At 42.2% G+C, this 19,581-nt stretch overlaps 1 protein-coding gene across 2 annotated transcripts in view; it reads left to right on the forward strand.

The window, feature by feature from the left end:
- Positions 1–17,575, forward strand: part of maip1 (matrix AAA peptidase interacting protein 1) — a 21,174-nt gene extending 3,599 nt beyond the window's left edge. For both annotated transcript variants that reach the window (XM_062068552.1, XM_062068554.1), the window contains exon 5: positions 16,461–17,575. In XM_062068552.1, the coding sequence (XP_061924536.1) occupies positions 16,461–16,539 (79 nt within the window). In that variant the 3' untranslated portion in view covers positions 16,540–17,575. The remainder of the gene's footprint in view (positions 1–16,460) is intronic.
- Positions 17,576–19,581: the final 2,006 nt, after the last annotated feature.

Below are 19,581 nucleotides of genomic sequence, written 5' to 3' on the forward strand. Positions count from 1 at the left end.
CTGTGGTGGTGGGGGCGTGGCTATGGGCGTGGTCACCATGAAATCATGGAGTAATTTGCATAATTTACTACAATGATAGGATTTTCTCTAAACAGGCTCAAAAATGTATACTTACTAATTAATAATAACAGTTTTGTTTTAAACGTCCATCCATCCATCCATTTTACAATATAATTACAACACTTTATGTACATATTTATATACAGATTTGAACAATAAGTTATTCACTGAAATATATTTATTAATTGTGGTTCTTCCAAAAAATATATCTTATAAAATATAAAAGCTAAAATGTCTCTTAAAGCTCTGCCCCTTTAATTAGTGCATACTAAATAATTTAACTAGCCTACTACTACAACCATATTATTTACCAGCAACATAAAGTGAAACAGAGGCAGAGGTGTCCTGCCACAGTCAGTAACAAATAAACAGAAAACAGTAGTGGTCAAATACAAATAAGGCAACAAGAGAAGTATCCTACACTTCTCTTTTTTAAAGTAAATCTGAACAGCCTATATGGGCATCTACATCAACTACATGATTTGCCTGAGAAGCTGGACAGGACAAAAAAAAAAAAAATCTATTTGTGGCGGATGTAATTCTTTCGTGGCGGGCCGCCACAAATAAATGAATGTGTGGGAAACACTGTGTTGATTGTACTGTGATTGTACTTATTTTACCGTGTGTTAATGTACTGATTTTACTGCATGCTTATACTGATTTGTACATTGTGCTTATTATACTGATTCAGGCCTGGAATTTTAACTTTTTAAGGTCAAGGCAAGTGTTGCCTTAAAGGAGGGCTCATATTGAGGCGGGGCCTCACGTGCCATCATGGAAAGAAAAAAAATGTAAAAATAAAAAAAAAAAATTAAATTGTTATATGTATCCAGTGATTATACTATAAAGTTATTTTCCATTTAACTTCACCAGTTTTAGATTATTTTTATTCAAAATCGCTGAATTTTCACATTTGCCGTTCAAATACTGAGAAGAGACTTGCGGTGATCAGCAGCCAGTTGAGGCACATCACTCAGTTGAGCCTCACCATGGATTGTGGACTCGGCTAACTGCTGGCCTGCTGTGCAGTGAGACCGTATTGCTATATGAACTATATTATACATTTCCATAGTTTAGTTAGCTGAGGTATATAATGTACAGTGTATTTTCTCAACAACTGTATGTGTGTAACGTGTTTCTTGTGCTGAGCAATCATAAAACTGCTGCGAAATCGCACTGGCTGAGGCTTGCAGTAATCCCGCCTCCTGGTGGTAGAGAATGCACCCCCGGCGTAGAATGCACCCCCTGACCGGAGTATTATATCAACTAAAGCCTACACTTAAACTTTCCACGTGCAAGATTGAATCTATTTAAAAAAGTTATTTAATAAAAAGCCAAAAAGTGCAAAAACAATAATGTTCGTGTTGGAGGAGTTGTGAATGACTGCAGGGCCACAACATTAGGTACACCTGCAGACTGCAGCACGGATTTCATATTTAATTCATTCAAAACTCCTCCAACACGAACATTATTGTTTTTGCACTTTTTAGCTTCTTATTGAGCTGCTGCATTTTTTGGTTGGGTTGTTTATTTCTTTTGAGTAACTTCTACATTTCTAAAAGGGGAGGAATGTAATAGAGTGATCTATGTTTGTCTGTTGCCATCTCCTGGTTAATGTTGGCTATAGCGTACTGGGGTTACTTTTTGGTTGGCCAACGATTTACGTGGTGTTGCGCACCTGACGTCAAGTGTGTTGAGTCTGTTCTGAAGTCTACAGTAAAGAGACGTACTTCATCACCTCGCCTGGTTATATTGCCTCCAACCCAATATATTACATAAAGGTAAGACCATAATAATGTTTTTTTTTATTAAATGTGCTTTTTTGTGTGCTACAGTTTGTATGTGTAAAGTTAAGTTAAAGTACCAATGATTGTCACACACACTAGGTGTGATGAAATTTTTCCTCTGCATTTGACCCATCCCTTGATCACCCCCTGGGAGGTGAGGGGAGCAGTGGGGAGCAGTGGGCAGCAGCGGCGCCGCGCCCGGGAATAATTTTGGTGATTTAACCCCCAATTCCAACCCTTGATGCTGAGTGCCAAGCAGGGAAGAATGCTGGTATGAGCTTTTAAACATAACCCGTTAACTGCTGCCAATCAAATGGTGAATAAGATACTCTTTAGGGTTCATATGTTTGTAAATCTGACTGTGATGAAGTCAGTGCCTCACCAGCCATGAACCTCACCGCACGTCACTGATATATATATATATATATATATATATATATATATATATATATATATATATATATATATATATATATATATATATTAATTACGTTACAATTGTCCATTATAGGGATGTCACGGTGTGAACATTTGTTATCATGGTTACACGGTTATTATTATCGCGGTAATTTTAAATGTGCTCAAATTTTTCTAAAACTACTTGTACTGAAATCCTTTTTTGAAAACCAAATTGTTTTTTTTTTAAAACACACATTCAAAATGTATATATGTAGTAGAAAGCTGAATGTGCATATGAAAGCAACACAAGCATTATAAACAAAGTAATATGACCTGCTCACCACGGTCATAAAGCGGAAACTGAGGTGGTACGGACACATCACCACATCCTCAGGCCTTGCAAAAACAATCCTGCAAGGCACCGTACAAGGTGGCAGGAGACGAGGGAGACAAAAGAAAAGATGGGAAGATAACATCGGAGAATGGACTCACCTTAAACTCACCGAGGCAATGAGAGCTGCTGAGGACAGAGAGGGATGGAGAGAGCTGGTCAACAGATCGTCTGTGGTGCCCCAACGACCCTTTGGGGTTATGGGATAGGTTAGGTTAGGAATATGGCAGAAAAAATAATACTATAAATACAACAAAATAAATGTGAAAAATTCTCAAGATGGCAACTTATGGATATAAAGACATAACTGCACTTTTTTTTCATATAGATAAAAATAGTGTTAATATATGAGGTCAAGTCTTACACATAGGACTGCACAATTATGGACAAAATAATAATTAAGATAATTGTTATCAATATTGAAATAACGATTATTAATCATGACTATTTACTATGTTTGGTAAAGCAGTGTTGGAGTGTGAATGCGACGCCATCATGTAATTTGTAATATCTTATTAAAATGCTCTCATTCTCGATCTATATATTTAAATACAAATATTTGTGTTTTTGTTAATTAATAGTATCAGCGTGTCAGATTTTTTATTACATGATGCCTTTATGGATAAACGCATCATGTAATAAAAAATCATTTACATTTTCATACAGAGAGGTGTTCTTTAAGTTATGTACATTTACATGTACTGATGTGTGTACATGAACATGCTGTATCAGAACAGCTCTATCGAGAGTTTGAGTAGAAATATGTCATATAGGAATTAACTACGCACCATAAAACATTAACACAATGCTATGTCACATGAAGGATTTTTAAAGTAATTACTTTGTGGAATGAAAAAAAGAAGTAATGTAAAAAAAAACATGGTGTTTACTTTTTGATATCAATATAAAACACAAAGCAGTTTGGCAAATGAAGATAAAGTAAAAAAAAACAAAAAACAAGGTTTGTTCTTCAACAACATCCATGTACTTCAGTGCAACAGTTTAGCCAACAAAAATAAAGAGTGATACCTACCACATCTAACACACAATCTTTGTGCCTCCCGGACAACTCAGCCAGCGTTCAATTTAAAGGCCTACTGAAATGAATTTTTTTTATTTAAACGGGGATAGCAGATCTATTCTATGTGTCATACTTGATCATTTCGCGATATTGCCATATTTTTGCTGAAAGGATTTAGTATAGAACAACGACGATAAAGATTGCAACTTTTGGTATCTGATAAAAAAAAGGCTTGCCCCTACCGGAAGTAGCGTGACGTAGTCAATTGAACATATACGCAAAGTTCCCTATTGTTTACAATGATGGCTGCATGAAGTGAGAGAGATTCGGACCGAGAAAGCGACAATTTCCCCATTAATTTCAGCGAGGATGAAAGATTTGTGGATGAGTAAAGTGCAAGTGAAGGACTAGTGGGGAGTTGAAGCTATTCAGATAGGGAAGATGCTGTGAGAGCCGGGGGTGACCTGATATTCAGCTGGGAATGACTACAACAGTAAATAAACACAAGACATATATATACTCTATTAGCCACAACACAACCAGGCTTATATTTAATATGCCACAAATTAGCTCCTAGCTCCTATGCTAGCTCCTAGCTCCATAGAACACGCCAATACAATTCAAACACCTGATCAACACACACAATCACTCAGCCCAAAAGATCGTTCACCTAACCCAAGGTTCATAAAGCTCATATATTTTTAAAAAGTTACGTACGTGACGTGCACGTACGGTCAAGCTATCAAATGTTTAGCAGCCAAGGCTGCATACTCACGGTACCTGGTATTCAGCTGGGAATGACTAAAACAGTAAATAAACACAAGACATATATTTACTCTATTAGCCACAACACAACCAGGCTTATATTTAATATGACACAAATTAATCCTGCATAAAAACACCTACGTCTTTGTTATGCTAACTCCTAGCTCCTATGCTAGCTCCTAGCTCCATAGAACACGCCAATACAATTCAAACACCTGATCAACACACACAATCACTCAGCCCAAAAGACAGTTCACCTAACCCAAGGTTCATAAAGCTTATATATTTTTAAAAATTTACGTACGTGACGCGCACGTACGGTCAAGCTATCAAATGTTTAGCAGCCAAGGCTGCATACTCACGGTACCTGGTATTCAGCTGTGAATGACTAAAACAGTAAATAAACACAAGACATATATTTACTCTATTAGCCACAACACAACCAGGCTTATATTTAATATGACACAAATTAATCCTGCATAAAAACACCTACGTCTTTGTTATGCTAACTCCTAGCTCCTATGCTAGCTCCTAGCTCCATAGAACACGCCAATACAATTCAAACACCTGATCAACACACACAATCACTCAGCCCAAAAGACCGTTCACCTAACCCAAGGTTCATAAAGCTTATATATTTAAAAAAAGTTACGTACATACGCAAAAAAAAGTTGCGCACATACGGTCAAGCGATCAAATGTTTAGAAGCCAAAGCTGCATACTCACAGTAGCACGTCTGCATCTTTGTCATCCAAATCAAAGTAATCCTGGTAAGAGTCTGTGTTGTCCCAGTTCTCTACAGGCGTCTGTGTATCGAAGTCAAAAGTCCTCCTGGTTAGAGTCTCTGTTATCCGAGTTCTTCCATCTTGACTGCATCTTTCGGGAATGTAAACAAAGAAGCGCCGGCTGTGTACTGTTGTGGCTGACTACGTTCGAAAAATACGTCCATTTCGCACCGACAACTTTCTTCTTTGCTTGCTTGGCTTCCTTCTCCATAATGCAATGAACATGATTGAAACAGATTCACGAACACAGATGTCCAGAATACTGTGGAATTATGAAATGAAAACAGAGCGTTTTCGTATCGGCTTCAATGTGGAAGGCATACCCGTGTTCGTCGGGCTACGTCACGCGCATACGTCATCCTCAGAGGCGTTTCGAACCGGAAGTTTAGCGGCAAATTTAAAATGTCACTTTATAAGTTAACCCGGCCGTATTGGCATGTGTTATAATGTTAAGATTTCATCATTGATATATAAACTATCAGACTGCGTGGTCGGTAGTAGTGGGTTTCAGTAGGCCTTTAATGAGATGACAAAACATGTTAGCTACTATTGATGTTATTGGAACACTAACAAAGTTAGCAGTTAAATAAAGGACGAATGAACATCCCAGTAAACAAACTACAAACTTTGTAAACAAGTTGTGACAGTGTTCTCGACGCATCGCCTGCAGCATGTAACTGTCAGTCCCAGCAGCTGGCGAAAGGACGCCAGCTGCATGTTCAAAATGAAACTGCAACATCAAATATTGTTCTCCTCTTTGCGCTCTTAATCGCACACTGCGACTCCGCAAAAGTAGAAGCGATTGAAACGAAGCGATTGGCTCCATTAGCTCGGAGGGAACATTTTCAAAACCAAGTCCATGTTTCCCTAGCCGAACGGCTCAAGTGCGCATGCGCAGACTCTGCGGCGCTTCAGTATTCAGGAAGTAAGCAGTTGCCTAAAATGCATTACTAAATTACTAAATGACGGCTTTTCGGTAAATACAAATTTAAACTGTGTTACTAACCGTCTGGAATGTTACCGCTGTCTATCATTATACCGTTTATCGTTACATCCTTACTCCATTAACCAGAGGTGTGGACTCGAGTCACATGACTTGGACTCGAGTCAGACTCGAGTCATGAATTTGATGACTTTGGACTCGACTTGACAAAATGTAAAGAGATTTGCAACTCGACTTAGACTTTAACATCAATGACTTGTGACTTCACTTGGACTTGAGCCTTTTGACTTGACATGACTTGCTACTTTCCCCAAAACCCAAAGATTAAAAAGTTATTTGGGAGCGCGCCGCTCCGTATTTTTCCTTTTCTCCGTCTGTGTCTATCAGCGTGTTGTTCCTGTCAGCTGGTGTGCTCTCACTACAACAGCCAATCAAATTAGATCTACGTTGTTTTCATCCCACAGCTCTCATCCAATCAAATTGCAGGACAACCAATGAAGAAGAATTGTCAAACAATGCGGCAGTGAGAAACAATTATGCCAAAGTTAATTTCGTTCGGGTATTAAAACTACGACTCGGTCAACAAAAAACGAATAGGCCTATGCAAATCACGCGGTTCGAATATTACAGTCGGAGACGTAACAACTTCCAACTTCGTTCGACATTTGAAGTTGCACAAAGAAGGGTAAGTTTTGAATGTAAGCTAACGTTTATTGGCTAAGTAACGTGACTTTTATTTGCTGTGTAGTTAAATCAGTGAGGCTGTAAACTCACTGCTAACGTTATAACCATAGACATCTTATAAGTAGACGCAGCATGGAGCGCTACTGCCTACAGGCGCAGACGAGACGCGGGGCCGCCATCTTGGAGTGGTGATCCGCTCCACTAGTGCAATTCATTTGGCAGGAGCAATGAACTGTCAGCGCATTTAATTCATCTTACCTCACTGAATACCACTGATTTTCACGCGCTTTTTTTGTCATACGTGTAGCTATGATAAAGGACACATGTTTTGGCGTGTTTTATTATTCATAGATTGCTTAACAGTAATATAATATTCTTATACAGACGTCCGAGATCAAAACTGGGAATATAATCCCAGAGAAGGGGGAAAAAAAGGTCAGCTATTTTTAAATTGAAGAAACAATATGATTAGGTTATATAAACATGCGTATATCCTACATAAACAATGTATGAATATATTAGATATCTATATATCTTATAGACTGTATCTCTGTTGCTGCAGCAGCAGAGAGTTTATTCTGTCTTGACACTTTGTATTGATGTTTTCTATTACATTCTTCCCTTAAATGATAATGTTTACAGTGATTGTTATATATGTATTTTTTATGTATGTCGCTTTGGATAAAAGCGTCTGCCAAATACTTAAACATAAATAAACACCTGAAAGTCTTTATATCAGCTAAAACCACCAATCTGTTTCACTGGATGTAGAATAAAACCAAATGCTGTCTTACCCAACAATGTTAGTATTTGAATATTGTTACTTGAAGACTTATTCCTCGTTACAATTATACTGTTAAGAAAGTATTGTCTAATATTTTGCCTAAAATGAGAATGCATCATAATCAGGGGCGGCTGGTGAATTTTGTTTTAGGTGGGGGCTGAAAGTTTGTAAACCAAACCCCTGTAGGGGGGTCATCCTCCCCCAGAAGATTTATTTGTGATTTTCACATACAAATATTGAAGATATTTGCTCCTTCTCAACTCTGTGGTAATATTATTTTCATAAAATACAACCAATAGTACATTAATGTTAAATCTTACTTGTGAAAAGTAATCCCCCGATTCCTATTTTCAACAGTCCGCTCATTTGAGTAGGAAAACGCTGAACACCAGCCCGGCATCTTTGTTTTCTACCTGTCAACTGTCAGTTTAGGCTGTTCGCCGGCTCCTCATCACCACTTCAAGATGACAGCCAAATTGCCAATGATGCGTCTAGTTATAAGATGTCTATGGTTATAACGTCATTGCCAACACGGCAATATGTTGCATCCACTGCAGTTCGCTACCTTATTCATACATTTTCTCGAGTGATTTTTTTAAGCAGGGTTGCATGAGGTACCTACACTAAACGTTGCGTTAGTCAATGTATCGCACACAGTAACGTAACGTTAGACGGCGGTCAGCAGCACCGCATATTTTAGCCACCTACAAAAAGACAAACATAGTAAAATAAAGGTCAGTTAAAATGTATACTATATTAAAAATATATGTACATATTGCATGGGGCCCTGACATCTAAAAAGTACAACTCTGTTCATTATTTTGTTCACGTATTTGTTATGTTTTTCATGTGTACGCACACATAAACACACATACCGTATGAGATGAGATCAATGAGATAAGATAAGAACAGGATAGAAACTGCTGTGGAACTAGTTACAATGCAATATGCCATGGAAATGCAATGTTAACACTTTTGTACAAATAAGTACAGTTGCACTTGTTTTTTCAAATGGGTTTATTCTGTAAAGGAATGAGTTAAATGTTTAAAATAACTGGTTAATAGTGCTATTATGAAGTGCAATGTCAGCACTATTTTTTTTCCTGCAATTTCAAATGCACTTGTTTTAATAAATAAATACAGCGTTTTAAAAGCATACACAATCTGTGTAAATATATTAGTCTGTGGTTAAAAGGACTTGAAAGGACTCGAAACTCAAAATGCAGGACTTGGGACTTGACTTGAGACTTTCCAGTCTTGACTTTGGACTTGACTCGGGACTTGCCTGTCTTGACTCGGGACTTGACTCGAGACTTGAGGGCAAAGACTTGAGACTTACTTGTGACTTGCAAAGCAATGACTTGGTCCCACCTCTGCCATTAACAAGTAAAAAGTCAAGGGCGGTCACGGCATGTTGTTGCCATAAATGTTGGTAAATTTTTAGGGCATTACAGCAAATGGCATGGGCTGTCGCGGCAGGTGCCGCGGTTAAAGGCCTACTGAAATGAATTTTTTTTATTTAAACGGGGATAGCAGATCCATTCTGTGTGTCATACTTGATCATTTCACGATATTGCCATATTTTTGCTGAAAGGATTTAGTAGAGAACATCGACGATAAAGTTGCAACTTTTGGTCGCTGATTAAAAAAGCCTTGCCTGTACCGGAAGTAGCGTGATGTCACAGGTTGAAAGGCTCCTCACATTTCCCCATTGTTTTCAATGCAGCGAGAGTGATTCGGACCGAGAAAGCGACGATTACCCCATTAATTTGAGCGAGGATGAAAGATTTGTGGATGAGGAACGTTAGAGTGAAGGACTAGAGTGCAGTGCAGGACATATCTTTTTTCGCTCTGACCGTAACTTAGGTACAAGGGCTTATTGGATTCCACACTCTCTCCTTTTTCTATTGTGGATCACAGATTTGTATTTTAAACCACCTCGGATACTCTATCCTCTTGAAAATGAGAGTCGAGAACGCGAAATGGACATTCACAGTGACTTTTATCTCCACGACAATACATCTGCGAAACACTTTAGCTACGGAGCTAACGTGATAGCATCGGGCTTAACTGCATATAGAAACAAAAGAAATAAGCCCCTGACTGGAAGGATAGACAGAAAATCAACAATACTATTAAACCCTGGACCTGTAACAACACGGTTAATGCTTTCCAGCCTGGCGAAGCTTAACAATGCTGTTGCTAACGATGCAATTGAAGCTAAATTAGCTATGGGACCTCACAGAGCTATGCTAAAAACATTAGCTATCCACCTACGCCAGCCCTCATTTGCTCATCAACACCCGTGCTCACCTGCGTTCCAGCGATCGACGGAGCGACGAAGGACTTCACCCGATCACTGATTCGGTCGGCGGTTAGCGTCGGATAGCGCGTCTGCTATCCAAATCAAAGTCCTTCTGGTTGTGTTGCTGCAGCCAGCCGCTAATACACCGATCCCACCTACAGCTTTCTTCTTTGCAGTCTTCATTGTTCATTAAACAAATTGCAAAAGATTCACCAACACAGATGTCCAGAATACTGTGGAATTTTGCGATGGAAACAGAGCTTTTTGTATTGAATACAATGATGTCTGAATACTTACGTTTCAACCATTGACGTCACGCGCAAACGTCTCATATCTAGACGTTTTCAACCGGAAGTTCCCCGGGGAATTTAACATTGCACTTTATAAGTTAACCCGGCTGTATTGGCATGTGTTGCAATGTTAGGATTTCATCATTGATATATATAAACTATCAGCCCACTGCTGCCCACTGCTCCCCTCACCTCCCAGGGGGTGAACAAGGGGATGGGTCAAATGCAGAGGACAAATTTCACCACACCTAGTGTGTGTGTGACAATCATTGGTACTTTAAAGGCCTACTGAAACCCACTACTACCGACCACGCAGTCTGATAGTTTATATATCAATGATGAAATCTTAACATTATAACACATGCCAATACGGCCGGGTTAACTTATAAAGTGACATTTTAAATTTGCCGCTAAACTTCCGGTTCGAAACGCCTCTGAGGATGACGTATGCGCGTGACGTAGCCCGACGAACACGGGTATGCCTTCCACATTGAAGCCGATACGAAAACGCTCTGTTTTCATTTCATAATTCCACAGTATTCTGGACATCTGTGTTCGTGAATCTGTTTCAATCATGTTCATTGCATTATGGAGAAGGAAGCCAAGCAAGCAAAGAAGAAAGTTGTCGGTGCGAAATGGACGTATTTTTCGAACGTAGTCAGCCACAACAGTACACAGCCGGCGCTTCTTTGTTTACATTCCCGAAAGATGCAGTCAAGATGGAAGAACTCGGATAACAGAGACTCTAACCAGGAGGACTTTTGATTTGGATACACAGACGCCTGTAGAGAACTGGGACAACACAGACTCTTACCAGGATTACTTTGATTTGGATGACAAAGACGCAGACGTGCTACTGTGAGTATGCAGCTTTGGCTTTTTTTTGCGTATGTACGTAACTTTTTTAAAATATATAAGCTTTATGAACCTTGGGTTAGGTGAACGGTCTTTTGGGCTGAGTGATTGTGTGTGTTGATCATGTGTTTGAATTGTATTGGCGTGTTCTATGGAGCTAGGAGCTAGCAGAGGAGCTAGGAGCTAGCATAACACGTACCGTACCGTAAGTGCGCGTCACGTACGTAACTTTTTAAAAATATATAAGCTTTATGAACCTTGGGTTAGGTGAACGGTCTTTTGGGCTGAGTGATTGTGTGTGTTGATCGGGTGTTTGAATTGTATTGGCGTGTTCTATGGAGCTAGGAGCTAGCAGAGGAGCTAGGAGCTAGCATAACAAACACGCAGGTGTTATTATGCAGGATTAATTTGTGGCATATTAAATATAAGCCTGGTTGTGTTGTGGCTAATAGAGTATATATATGTCTTGTGTTTATTTACTGTTGTAGTCATTCCCAGCTGAATATCAGGTACCGTGAGTATGCAGCCTTGGCTGCTAAACATTCGATAACTTGACCGTATGTGCGCGTCACGTACGTAACTTTTTAAAAATATATAAGCTTTATGAACCTTGGGTTAGGTAAACGGTCTTTTGGGCTGAGTGATTGTGTGTGTTGATCAGGTGTTTGAATTGTATTGGCGTGTTCTATGGAGCTAGGAGCTAGCAGAGGAGCTAGGAGCTAGCATAACAAACACGCAGGTGTTTTTATGCAGGATTAATTTGTGGCATATTAAATATAAGCCTGGTTGTGTTGTGGCTAATAGAGTATATATATGTCTTGTGTTTATTTACTGTTGTAGTCATTCCCAGCTGAATATCAGGTCACCCCCGGCTCTCACAGCATCTTCCCTATCTGAATAGCTTCAACTCCCCACTAGTCCTTCACTTGCACTTTACTCATCCACAAATCTTTCATCCTCGCTCAAATTAATGGGGAAATTGTCGCTTTCTCGGTCCGAATCTCTCTCACTTCATGCGGCCATCATTGTAAACAATAGGGAACTTTGCGTATATGTTCAACTGACTACGTCACGCTACTTCCGGTAGGTGCAAGCCTTTTTTTTATCAGATACCAAAAGTTGCAATCTTTATCGTCGTTGTTCTATACTAAATCCTTTCAGCAAAAATATGGCAATATCGCGAAATGATCAAGTATGACACATAGAATAGATCTGCTATCCCCGTTTAAATAAAAAAAATTCATTTCAGTAGGCCTTTAACTTTACACTTACAAACTGTAGCACACAAAAAAGCACATTTAATTAAAAAAAATGTTATTATGGTCATACCTTTACTTATAAGTGCGGGAGCAGTGGTGTTCGTGTTGGAAGAGTTGTGAATGAATGAAATATGAAATCCGCGCTGCAGTCTGCAGGTGTACCTAATGTTGTGTCCCTGTTCACGGCTCCTCCGGCGTGCCGCGCGAGCATTGTTGTTTTTGCACTTTTTGGCTTCTTGTTAAGTGACTTTTTTGGGGTGGATTCGGTCTTGCACATGGAGGGTTTGGGTGTGGGCTTTGGTTGGTGTGGCGCTCCCGTCGGGCGGTGCATTCTGCGGCGGAGGTGCTTGGCACCAGGAGGCGGGGTTATTAGACGAGCCTCCAGTTTTATGATCGCTCAGCACAAGAAATATGTTACACACATACAGGTGTTGACAAAATACACTATACATTATATACCTCAGCTAACTGAAATATGGAAATGTATAATATAATTCATATAGCAATACAGTCTCACTGCACAGCAAGCCAGCAGTTAGCCGAGTCATTGCGCACAATCCATGTTGCGGCACAACGCAGTGACGTGCCTCAACTGGCTGCTGATCACCGCACCGTCTCTTCTCAGTATTTGAACGGCAAATTGCATCCATCCATCCATCTTCTTCCGCTTATCCGAGGTCGGGTCGCGGGGGCAGCAGCTTAAGCAGGGAAGCCCAGACTTCCCTCTCCCCAGCCACTTCGTCCAGCTCCTCCCGGGCGATCCCGAGGCGTTCCCAGGCCAGCCGGGAGACATAGTCTTCCCAACGTGTCCTGGGTCTTCCCCGTGGCCGGACGTGCCCTAAACACCTCCCTAGGGAGGCGTTCGGGCGGCATCCTGACCAGATGCCCGAACCACCTCATCTGGCTCCTCTCGATGTGGAGGAGCAGCGGCTTTACTTTGAACTCCCCCCGGATGGCAGAGCTTCTCACCCTATCTCTAAGGGAGAGCCCCGCCACCCGGCGGAGGAAACTCGTTTGGGCCGCTTGTACCCGTGATCTTGTCCTTTCGGTCGTAACCCGAAGCTCATGACCATAGGTGAGGATGGGAACGTAGATCGACCGGTAAATTGAGAGCTTTGCCTACCGGCTCAGCTCCTTCTTCACCACAACGGATCGATACAGCGTCCGCATTACTGAAGACGCCGCACCGATCCGCCTGTCGATCTCACGATGCACTCTTCCCTCACTCGTGAACAAGACTCCGAGGTACTTGAACTCCTCCACTTGGGGCAGGGTCTCCTCCGCAACCCGGAGATGGCACTCCACCCTTTTCCGGGCAAGAACCATGGATTCGGACTTGTAGGTGCTGATTCTCATCCCAGTCGCTTCACACTCAGCTGCGAACCGATCCAGCGAGAGCTGAAGATCCTGGCCAGATGAAGCCATCAGGACCACATCATCTGCAAAAAGCAGAGACCTAATCCTGCAGCCACCAAACCAGATCCCCTCAACGCCTTGACTGCGCCTAGAAATTCTGTCCATAAAAGTTATGAACAGAATCGGTGACAAAGGGCAGCCTTGGCGGAGTCCAACTCTCACTGGAAACGTGTCCGACTTACTGCCGGCAATGCGGACCAAACTCTGGCACTGATCATACAGGGGGCGGACCGCCACAATCAGACAGTCCGATACCCCATACTCTCTGAGCACTCCCCACAGGACTTCCCGAGGGACACGATCGAATGCCTTCTCCAAGTCCACAAAACACATGTAGACTGGTTGGGCAAACTCCCATGCACCCTCAAGGACCCTGCCGAGAGTATAGAGCTGGTCCACAGTTCCACGACCAGGACGAAAACCACACTGTTCCTCCTGAATCCGAGGTTCGACTATCCGGCGTAGCCTCCTCTCCAGCACACCTGAATAGACCTTACCGGGAAGGCTGAGGAGTGTGATCCCACGATAGTTAGAACACACCCTACGGTTCCCCTTCTTAAAGAGAGGAACCGCCACCCCGGTCTGCCAATCTAGAGGTACCGCCCCCGATGTCCACGCGATGCTGCAGAGTCTTGTCAACCAAGACAGCCCCACAGCATCCAGAGCCTTAAGGAACTCTGGGCGGATCTCATCCACCCCCGGGGCCTTGCCACCGAGGAGCTTTTTAACTACCTCAGCAACCTCAGCCCCAGAAATAGGAGAGCCCACCACAGATTCCCCAGGCACCAACACGTCTTCCTATGAGGAAGTATCCTCATAGGAAGACGTGTTGGTGGGATTGAGGAGGTCTTCGAAGTATTCCCTCCACCGATCCACAACATCCGCAGTCGAGGTCAGCAGAACACCATCCTCACCATACACGGTGTTGATAGTGCACTGCTTCCCCTTCCTGAGGCGGTTGATGGTGGTCCAGAATCGCTTCGAAGCCGTCCGGAAGTCGTTTTCCATGGCTTCCCCGAACTCCTCCCATGTCCGAGTTTTTGCCTCCGCAACCGCCGAAGCCGCACACGGCTTGGCCTGTCGGTACCTGTCCGCTGCCTCAGGAGTCCTATGAGCCAAAAGAACCCGATAGGACTCCTTCAGCTTGACGGCATCCCTCACCGCCGGTGTCCACCAACGGGTTCTAGGATTACCGCCACGACAGGCACCAACTACCTTACGGCCACAGCTCCAATCAGCCGCCTCGACAATAGAGGTGCGGAACATGGTCCATTCGGGCTCAATGTCCAGCACCTCCCTCGTGACATGTTCAAAGTTCTTCCGGAGGTGGGAATTGAAACTCTCTCTGACAGGAGACTCTGCCAGACGTTCCCAGCAAACCCTCACAATGCGTTTGGGCCTGCCAGGTCTGTCCGGCATCCTCCCCCACCATCGCAGCCAACTCACCACCAGGTGGTGATCGGTAGAAAGCTCCGCCCCTCTCTTCAACCGAGTGTCCAAAACATGCGGCCGCAAATCCGACGACACAACTACAAAGTCGATCATGGAACCGCGGCCTAGGGTGTCCTGGTGCCAAGTGCACATATGGACACCCTTATGTTTGAACATGGTGTTTGTTATGGACAATCTGTGACGGGCACAAAAGTCCAATAACAAAACACCGCTCGGGTTCAGATCCGGGTAGCCATTCTTCCCAATCTCTCCCTCTCCAGGTTTCACTGTCGCTGCCAACATGAGCATTGAAGTCCCCCAGTAGAACGAGGGAATCACCCGGGGGAGCACTCTAAAGTACTCCCTCGAGTGAATCCTAAAAGGGTGGGTACTCTGAGCTGCGGTTTGGCGCGTAAGCGCAAACCACAGTCAGGACCCGTTACCCCACCCGAAGGCGGAGGGAAGCTACCCTCTCGTCCACCGGGTTGAACTCCAACATGCAGGCTCTGAGCCGGGGGGGCAACAAGAATTGCCATCCCAGCCCGTCGCCTCTCACTGCCGGCAACGCCAGAGTAGAAGAGAGTCCATCCCCTCTCGAGAGAACTGGTTCCAGAGCCCTTGCTGTGCGTCGAAGTGAGTCCGACTATGTCTAGTCGGAACTTCTCCACCTCGCGCACTAGCTCAGGCTCCTTCCCCCCCAGCGAGGTGACGTTCCACGTCCCAAGAGCTAGCTTCTGTAGCCGAGGATTGGACCGCCAAGTGCCCTGCCTTCGGCTGCCGCCCAGCTCACATCGCACCCGACCTCTATGACCCCTGCTATGGGTGGTGAGCCCATTGGAGGGGCCCCATGGGGACAGGCCCGGCCACCAGGCGCTCGCCATCGTGCACCACCTCCGGGCCTGGCTCCAGAGGGGGGCCCCGGTGACCCGCGTCCGGGCGAGGGAAATCTGGGTCCATAAGTTTTATTTTTCATTGAGGTCTTCGAGCTGCTCTTTGTCTGAACGGCAAATGTGAAAATAAAAATAAAAATAATGTAAAACTGGTGAAGTTAAATGGAAAATAACTTTAGTATAATCACTGGATACATATAACAATTTAATTTTTTTTTTTTCTTTTTACTTTTCTTTTTCTTTCCATGATGGCAGGTGAGGCCGTGCCTCCCCATTGTGCTTATTATGCTGATTGTACTGTGTAGTTATACTGATTTTACTGGGTGTTTATTGAACTGATTGTACTGTTGTTTATTTATTGATTGTATAGATTGAATTGTCTGTTTTCTGTGCAGGTTTCAAAGGGAGTTCACTAAAGGAGTGGCACCAGACTGGACCATTACGCGAATAGAGCACTCCAAGCTTTTAGATTAACAAGGAAACCCCTGTTTTGGCTTGATTTTTGGTTGAAATTATTGCAGGCAAAGCAAATATAGAATAGACCATCTCCAGTGGAAAGAAGGACAAACAACAAGAACAAACATCACGCATACTGTCTGCAGTACAATGCAGTTGATGTGAAGATCAAGTACATTTGCAGCATAAAAAGTAAAGTCAATGCAAACATTCAGTAATTGTGATGAAGCGCAACTTCCACTGTGAAAAAGTGGCATCTGAAAAAGTGCACATAGCATAGTAGTACTACACGTGTACACAATGACTTACAAGTATCACTCTGTACAAGATAAGGATTCTTTGTTAGACAATTTAACTTAAATTTCTACTAGCATTGAGACCCATCCATCCATCCATCCATTTTCTACCGCTTGTCCCTTTTGGGATCGCGGGGGGCGCTGGAGCCTATCTCAGCTGCATTCGGGCGGAAGGCGGGGTACACCCTGGACAAGTCGCCAAGTCATCGCAGGGCCAACACAGATGGACAGGCAACATTCACACTCACATTCACACATATTGCCAATTTAGTGTTGCCAATCAACCTATCCCCAGGTGCATGTCTTTGGAGGTGGGAGGAAGCCGGAGTACCCGTAGGGAACCCACGCAGTCACGGCGAGAACATGCAAACTCCACACAGAAAGATCCCGAGCCCGGGATTGATCTCAGGACCTTTGTATTGTGAGGCACATGCACTAACCCCAGTACCACCGTGCTTCCCTTAGCATTGAGACATGTTACATAATATTTACATGTGAAAAATAAAATTAACAATAAAATACAGACAAGTTAGTATAGACAAAAGATATGCGTTGAAATATTGAACAAGACAAGTGCTGTGCATGATGGGTGACATTTTGGTCTGAACTCTTTAGGAGAGTCATTGTTAAAACGATTTTTAGACTTTATTTTACAACTCAATCTGTTGTTGTTTTAATATGAATAATTACATTTAATATAATGATCAATTTGTTCGAATGATTTGTTGTTGTTTGACTTGAAATACACAAAATGGTTTGACAACTCAAGTATGACTTTGCGTCATGTGTCATTGCAGGAGTGTGTACAGTATATAGTAATACAGTGCATATGGTTAGTATAGTATTAGAAATATGACGATAGCATGCTACTGGCCTCCAGTCATGGACGCACAACTAACGTTGAAAATATTTACACGCTATGACCAACATTCAAAGATGTTTAGCATGTATCATATTGCACTGTCACACAAAAAATGTAATGTACATACTATAATTTTTTTCTTTGATGACGAACTCAAAACACAAAGGGACTGTACATTTTTTTCACTCATGCATACAATACAAATATTCATATTTCACACATTCATATTGTAATTAGTACACTCATGCATACAATAAATGTGTTCTTATTACATATTTGTATTAGTACACTTACAAATAAAATGCATGTATTCATATTTCACACATATATTTATTTTAGTACTGGTATGCATGTAATCACATACACATTTTATTGATAGTGCACTCTCATGCATTAACATTTTTACACATACACTATATTGACAAAAGTATTTGGCCAGTGGCCACTCATCCAAATGATGAGAATCAGGTGTCCTAATCACTTGGCCCGGTGTATAAAATCAAGCACTTGGGCATGGAGACTGTTTCTACAAACATTTGTGAAAGAATGGGCCGCTCTGTGATTTCCAGCGTGGAACTGTCATAGGATGCCACCTGTGCAACAAGTCCAGTCGTGAAATGTCCTCGCTCCCAAATATTCCAAAGTCAACTTTATTATAAGAAAAGTGAAGAGTTTGGGAACAACAGCAAGACAGCCACCAAGTGTTAGGCCACGTAAACTGACAGAGGGGTCAGCAGACGCTGAAGCGCATAGTGCAAAGATTTTCTGCAGTCAGTTGCTACAGAGCTCCAAACTTCATGTGACCTTCCAATTAGCCCACGTACAGTACGCAGAGAGCTTCATGGAATGGGTGTCCATGGCCGAGCAGCTGCATCTAAGCCATACATCACCAAGTCCAATGCAAAGCGCCCGGATGCAGTGGTGTAAAGCACGAATTAAACCAAGATCCTATGCGAAAGCTGTGAATAATGAAGGTGAACCAGATGAAATGGATATGATCTCAGCAGAACAGCAAGTGGTCAACTTTCTGCAATCAAAGGAAATTGAAATTGACATTAATACCATCGAAACATGCATCCCACTGAACGGAAGAAACAACAACGCCACTCCAGTCGTGCTCGTGAAACTCGTAAACAGAAAATCTAAAATGGCATTGCTGAGACAGGGAAAGAAGCTGAAGGGAACAAATGTGTACATGAATGAGCATCTCAGAAAACGCAATGCTGGAATCGCCAAGAAAGCACGCGACTTGAGAAAGCAGGGAAAAATCCAGGGAACTTGGAGCACCAACTGTAAAATCTACATCAGGCTGAATGGAGGTCCAGAAGCAAGAGTAATTGTTGTCCATGACATCAAGGACCTGGACAATTTTTAAAGTTTACACAGCTACCAAAACAACGATGATAATGGACTCTGACAGAAAACAAACACCCAAATTCAACATCGACACTACTATGTTCCAAGGGACGACTAAACAAGAGGACCTACATTCAGGATTGCATCCACCTACACTTATTGAGATTGTTGAAACAACATCAAAGATTGTTGAACAAGAAAATATGGAACTAAAAAATTTCTGCAACAAAGATTACAAAAACCAGGATTTGGAAAATGATATAGATCCAGATACAATTTTTTTCTCCCACATCAGTAATAATTGTTTTTATTATACAGATGATCAATATAATAGCAACATTACATGCGATAACAAATTGTCAATTATTCATTTTAATAGCAGAAGCTTGTATGCAAACTACAACAACATTAAGAACTTTTTGGAACACATCAACGAACCATTCAAAGTGATTGCTGTCACAGAAACATGGATTAATGATAAAAAAGGAATAGATTTTGATCTGGAGGGATATGAACTAAACTACATCAACAGAACCAACACAAATG

This window comes from Entelurus aequoreus, linkage group LG13, assembly GCF_033978785.1.
Source record: "Entelurus aequoreus isolate RoL-2023_Sb linkage group LG13, RoL_Eaeq_v1.1, whole genome shotgun sequence".
In the NCBI taxonomy this organism is placed as follows: Eukaryota; Metazoa; Chordata; class Actinopteri; order Syngnathiformes; family Syngnathidae; genus Entelurus; species Entelurus aequoreus.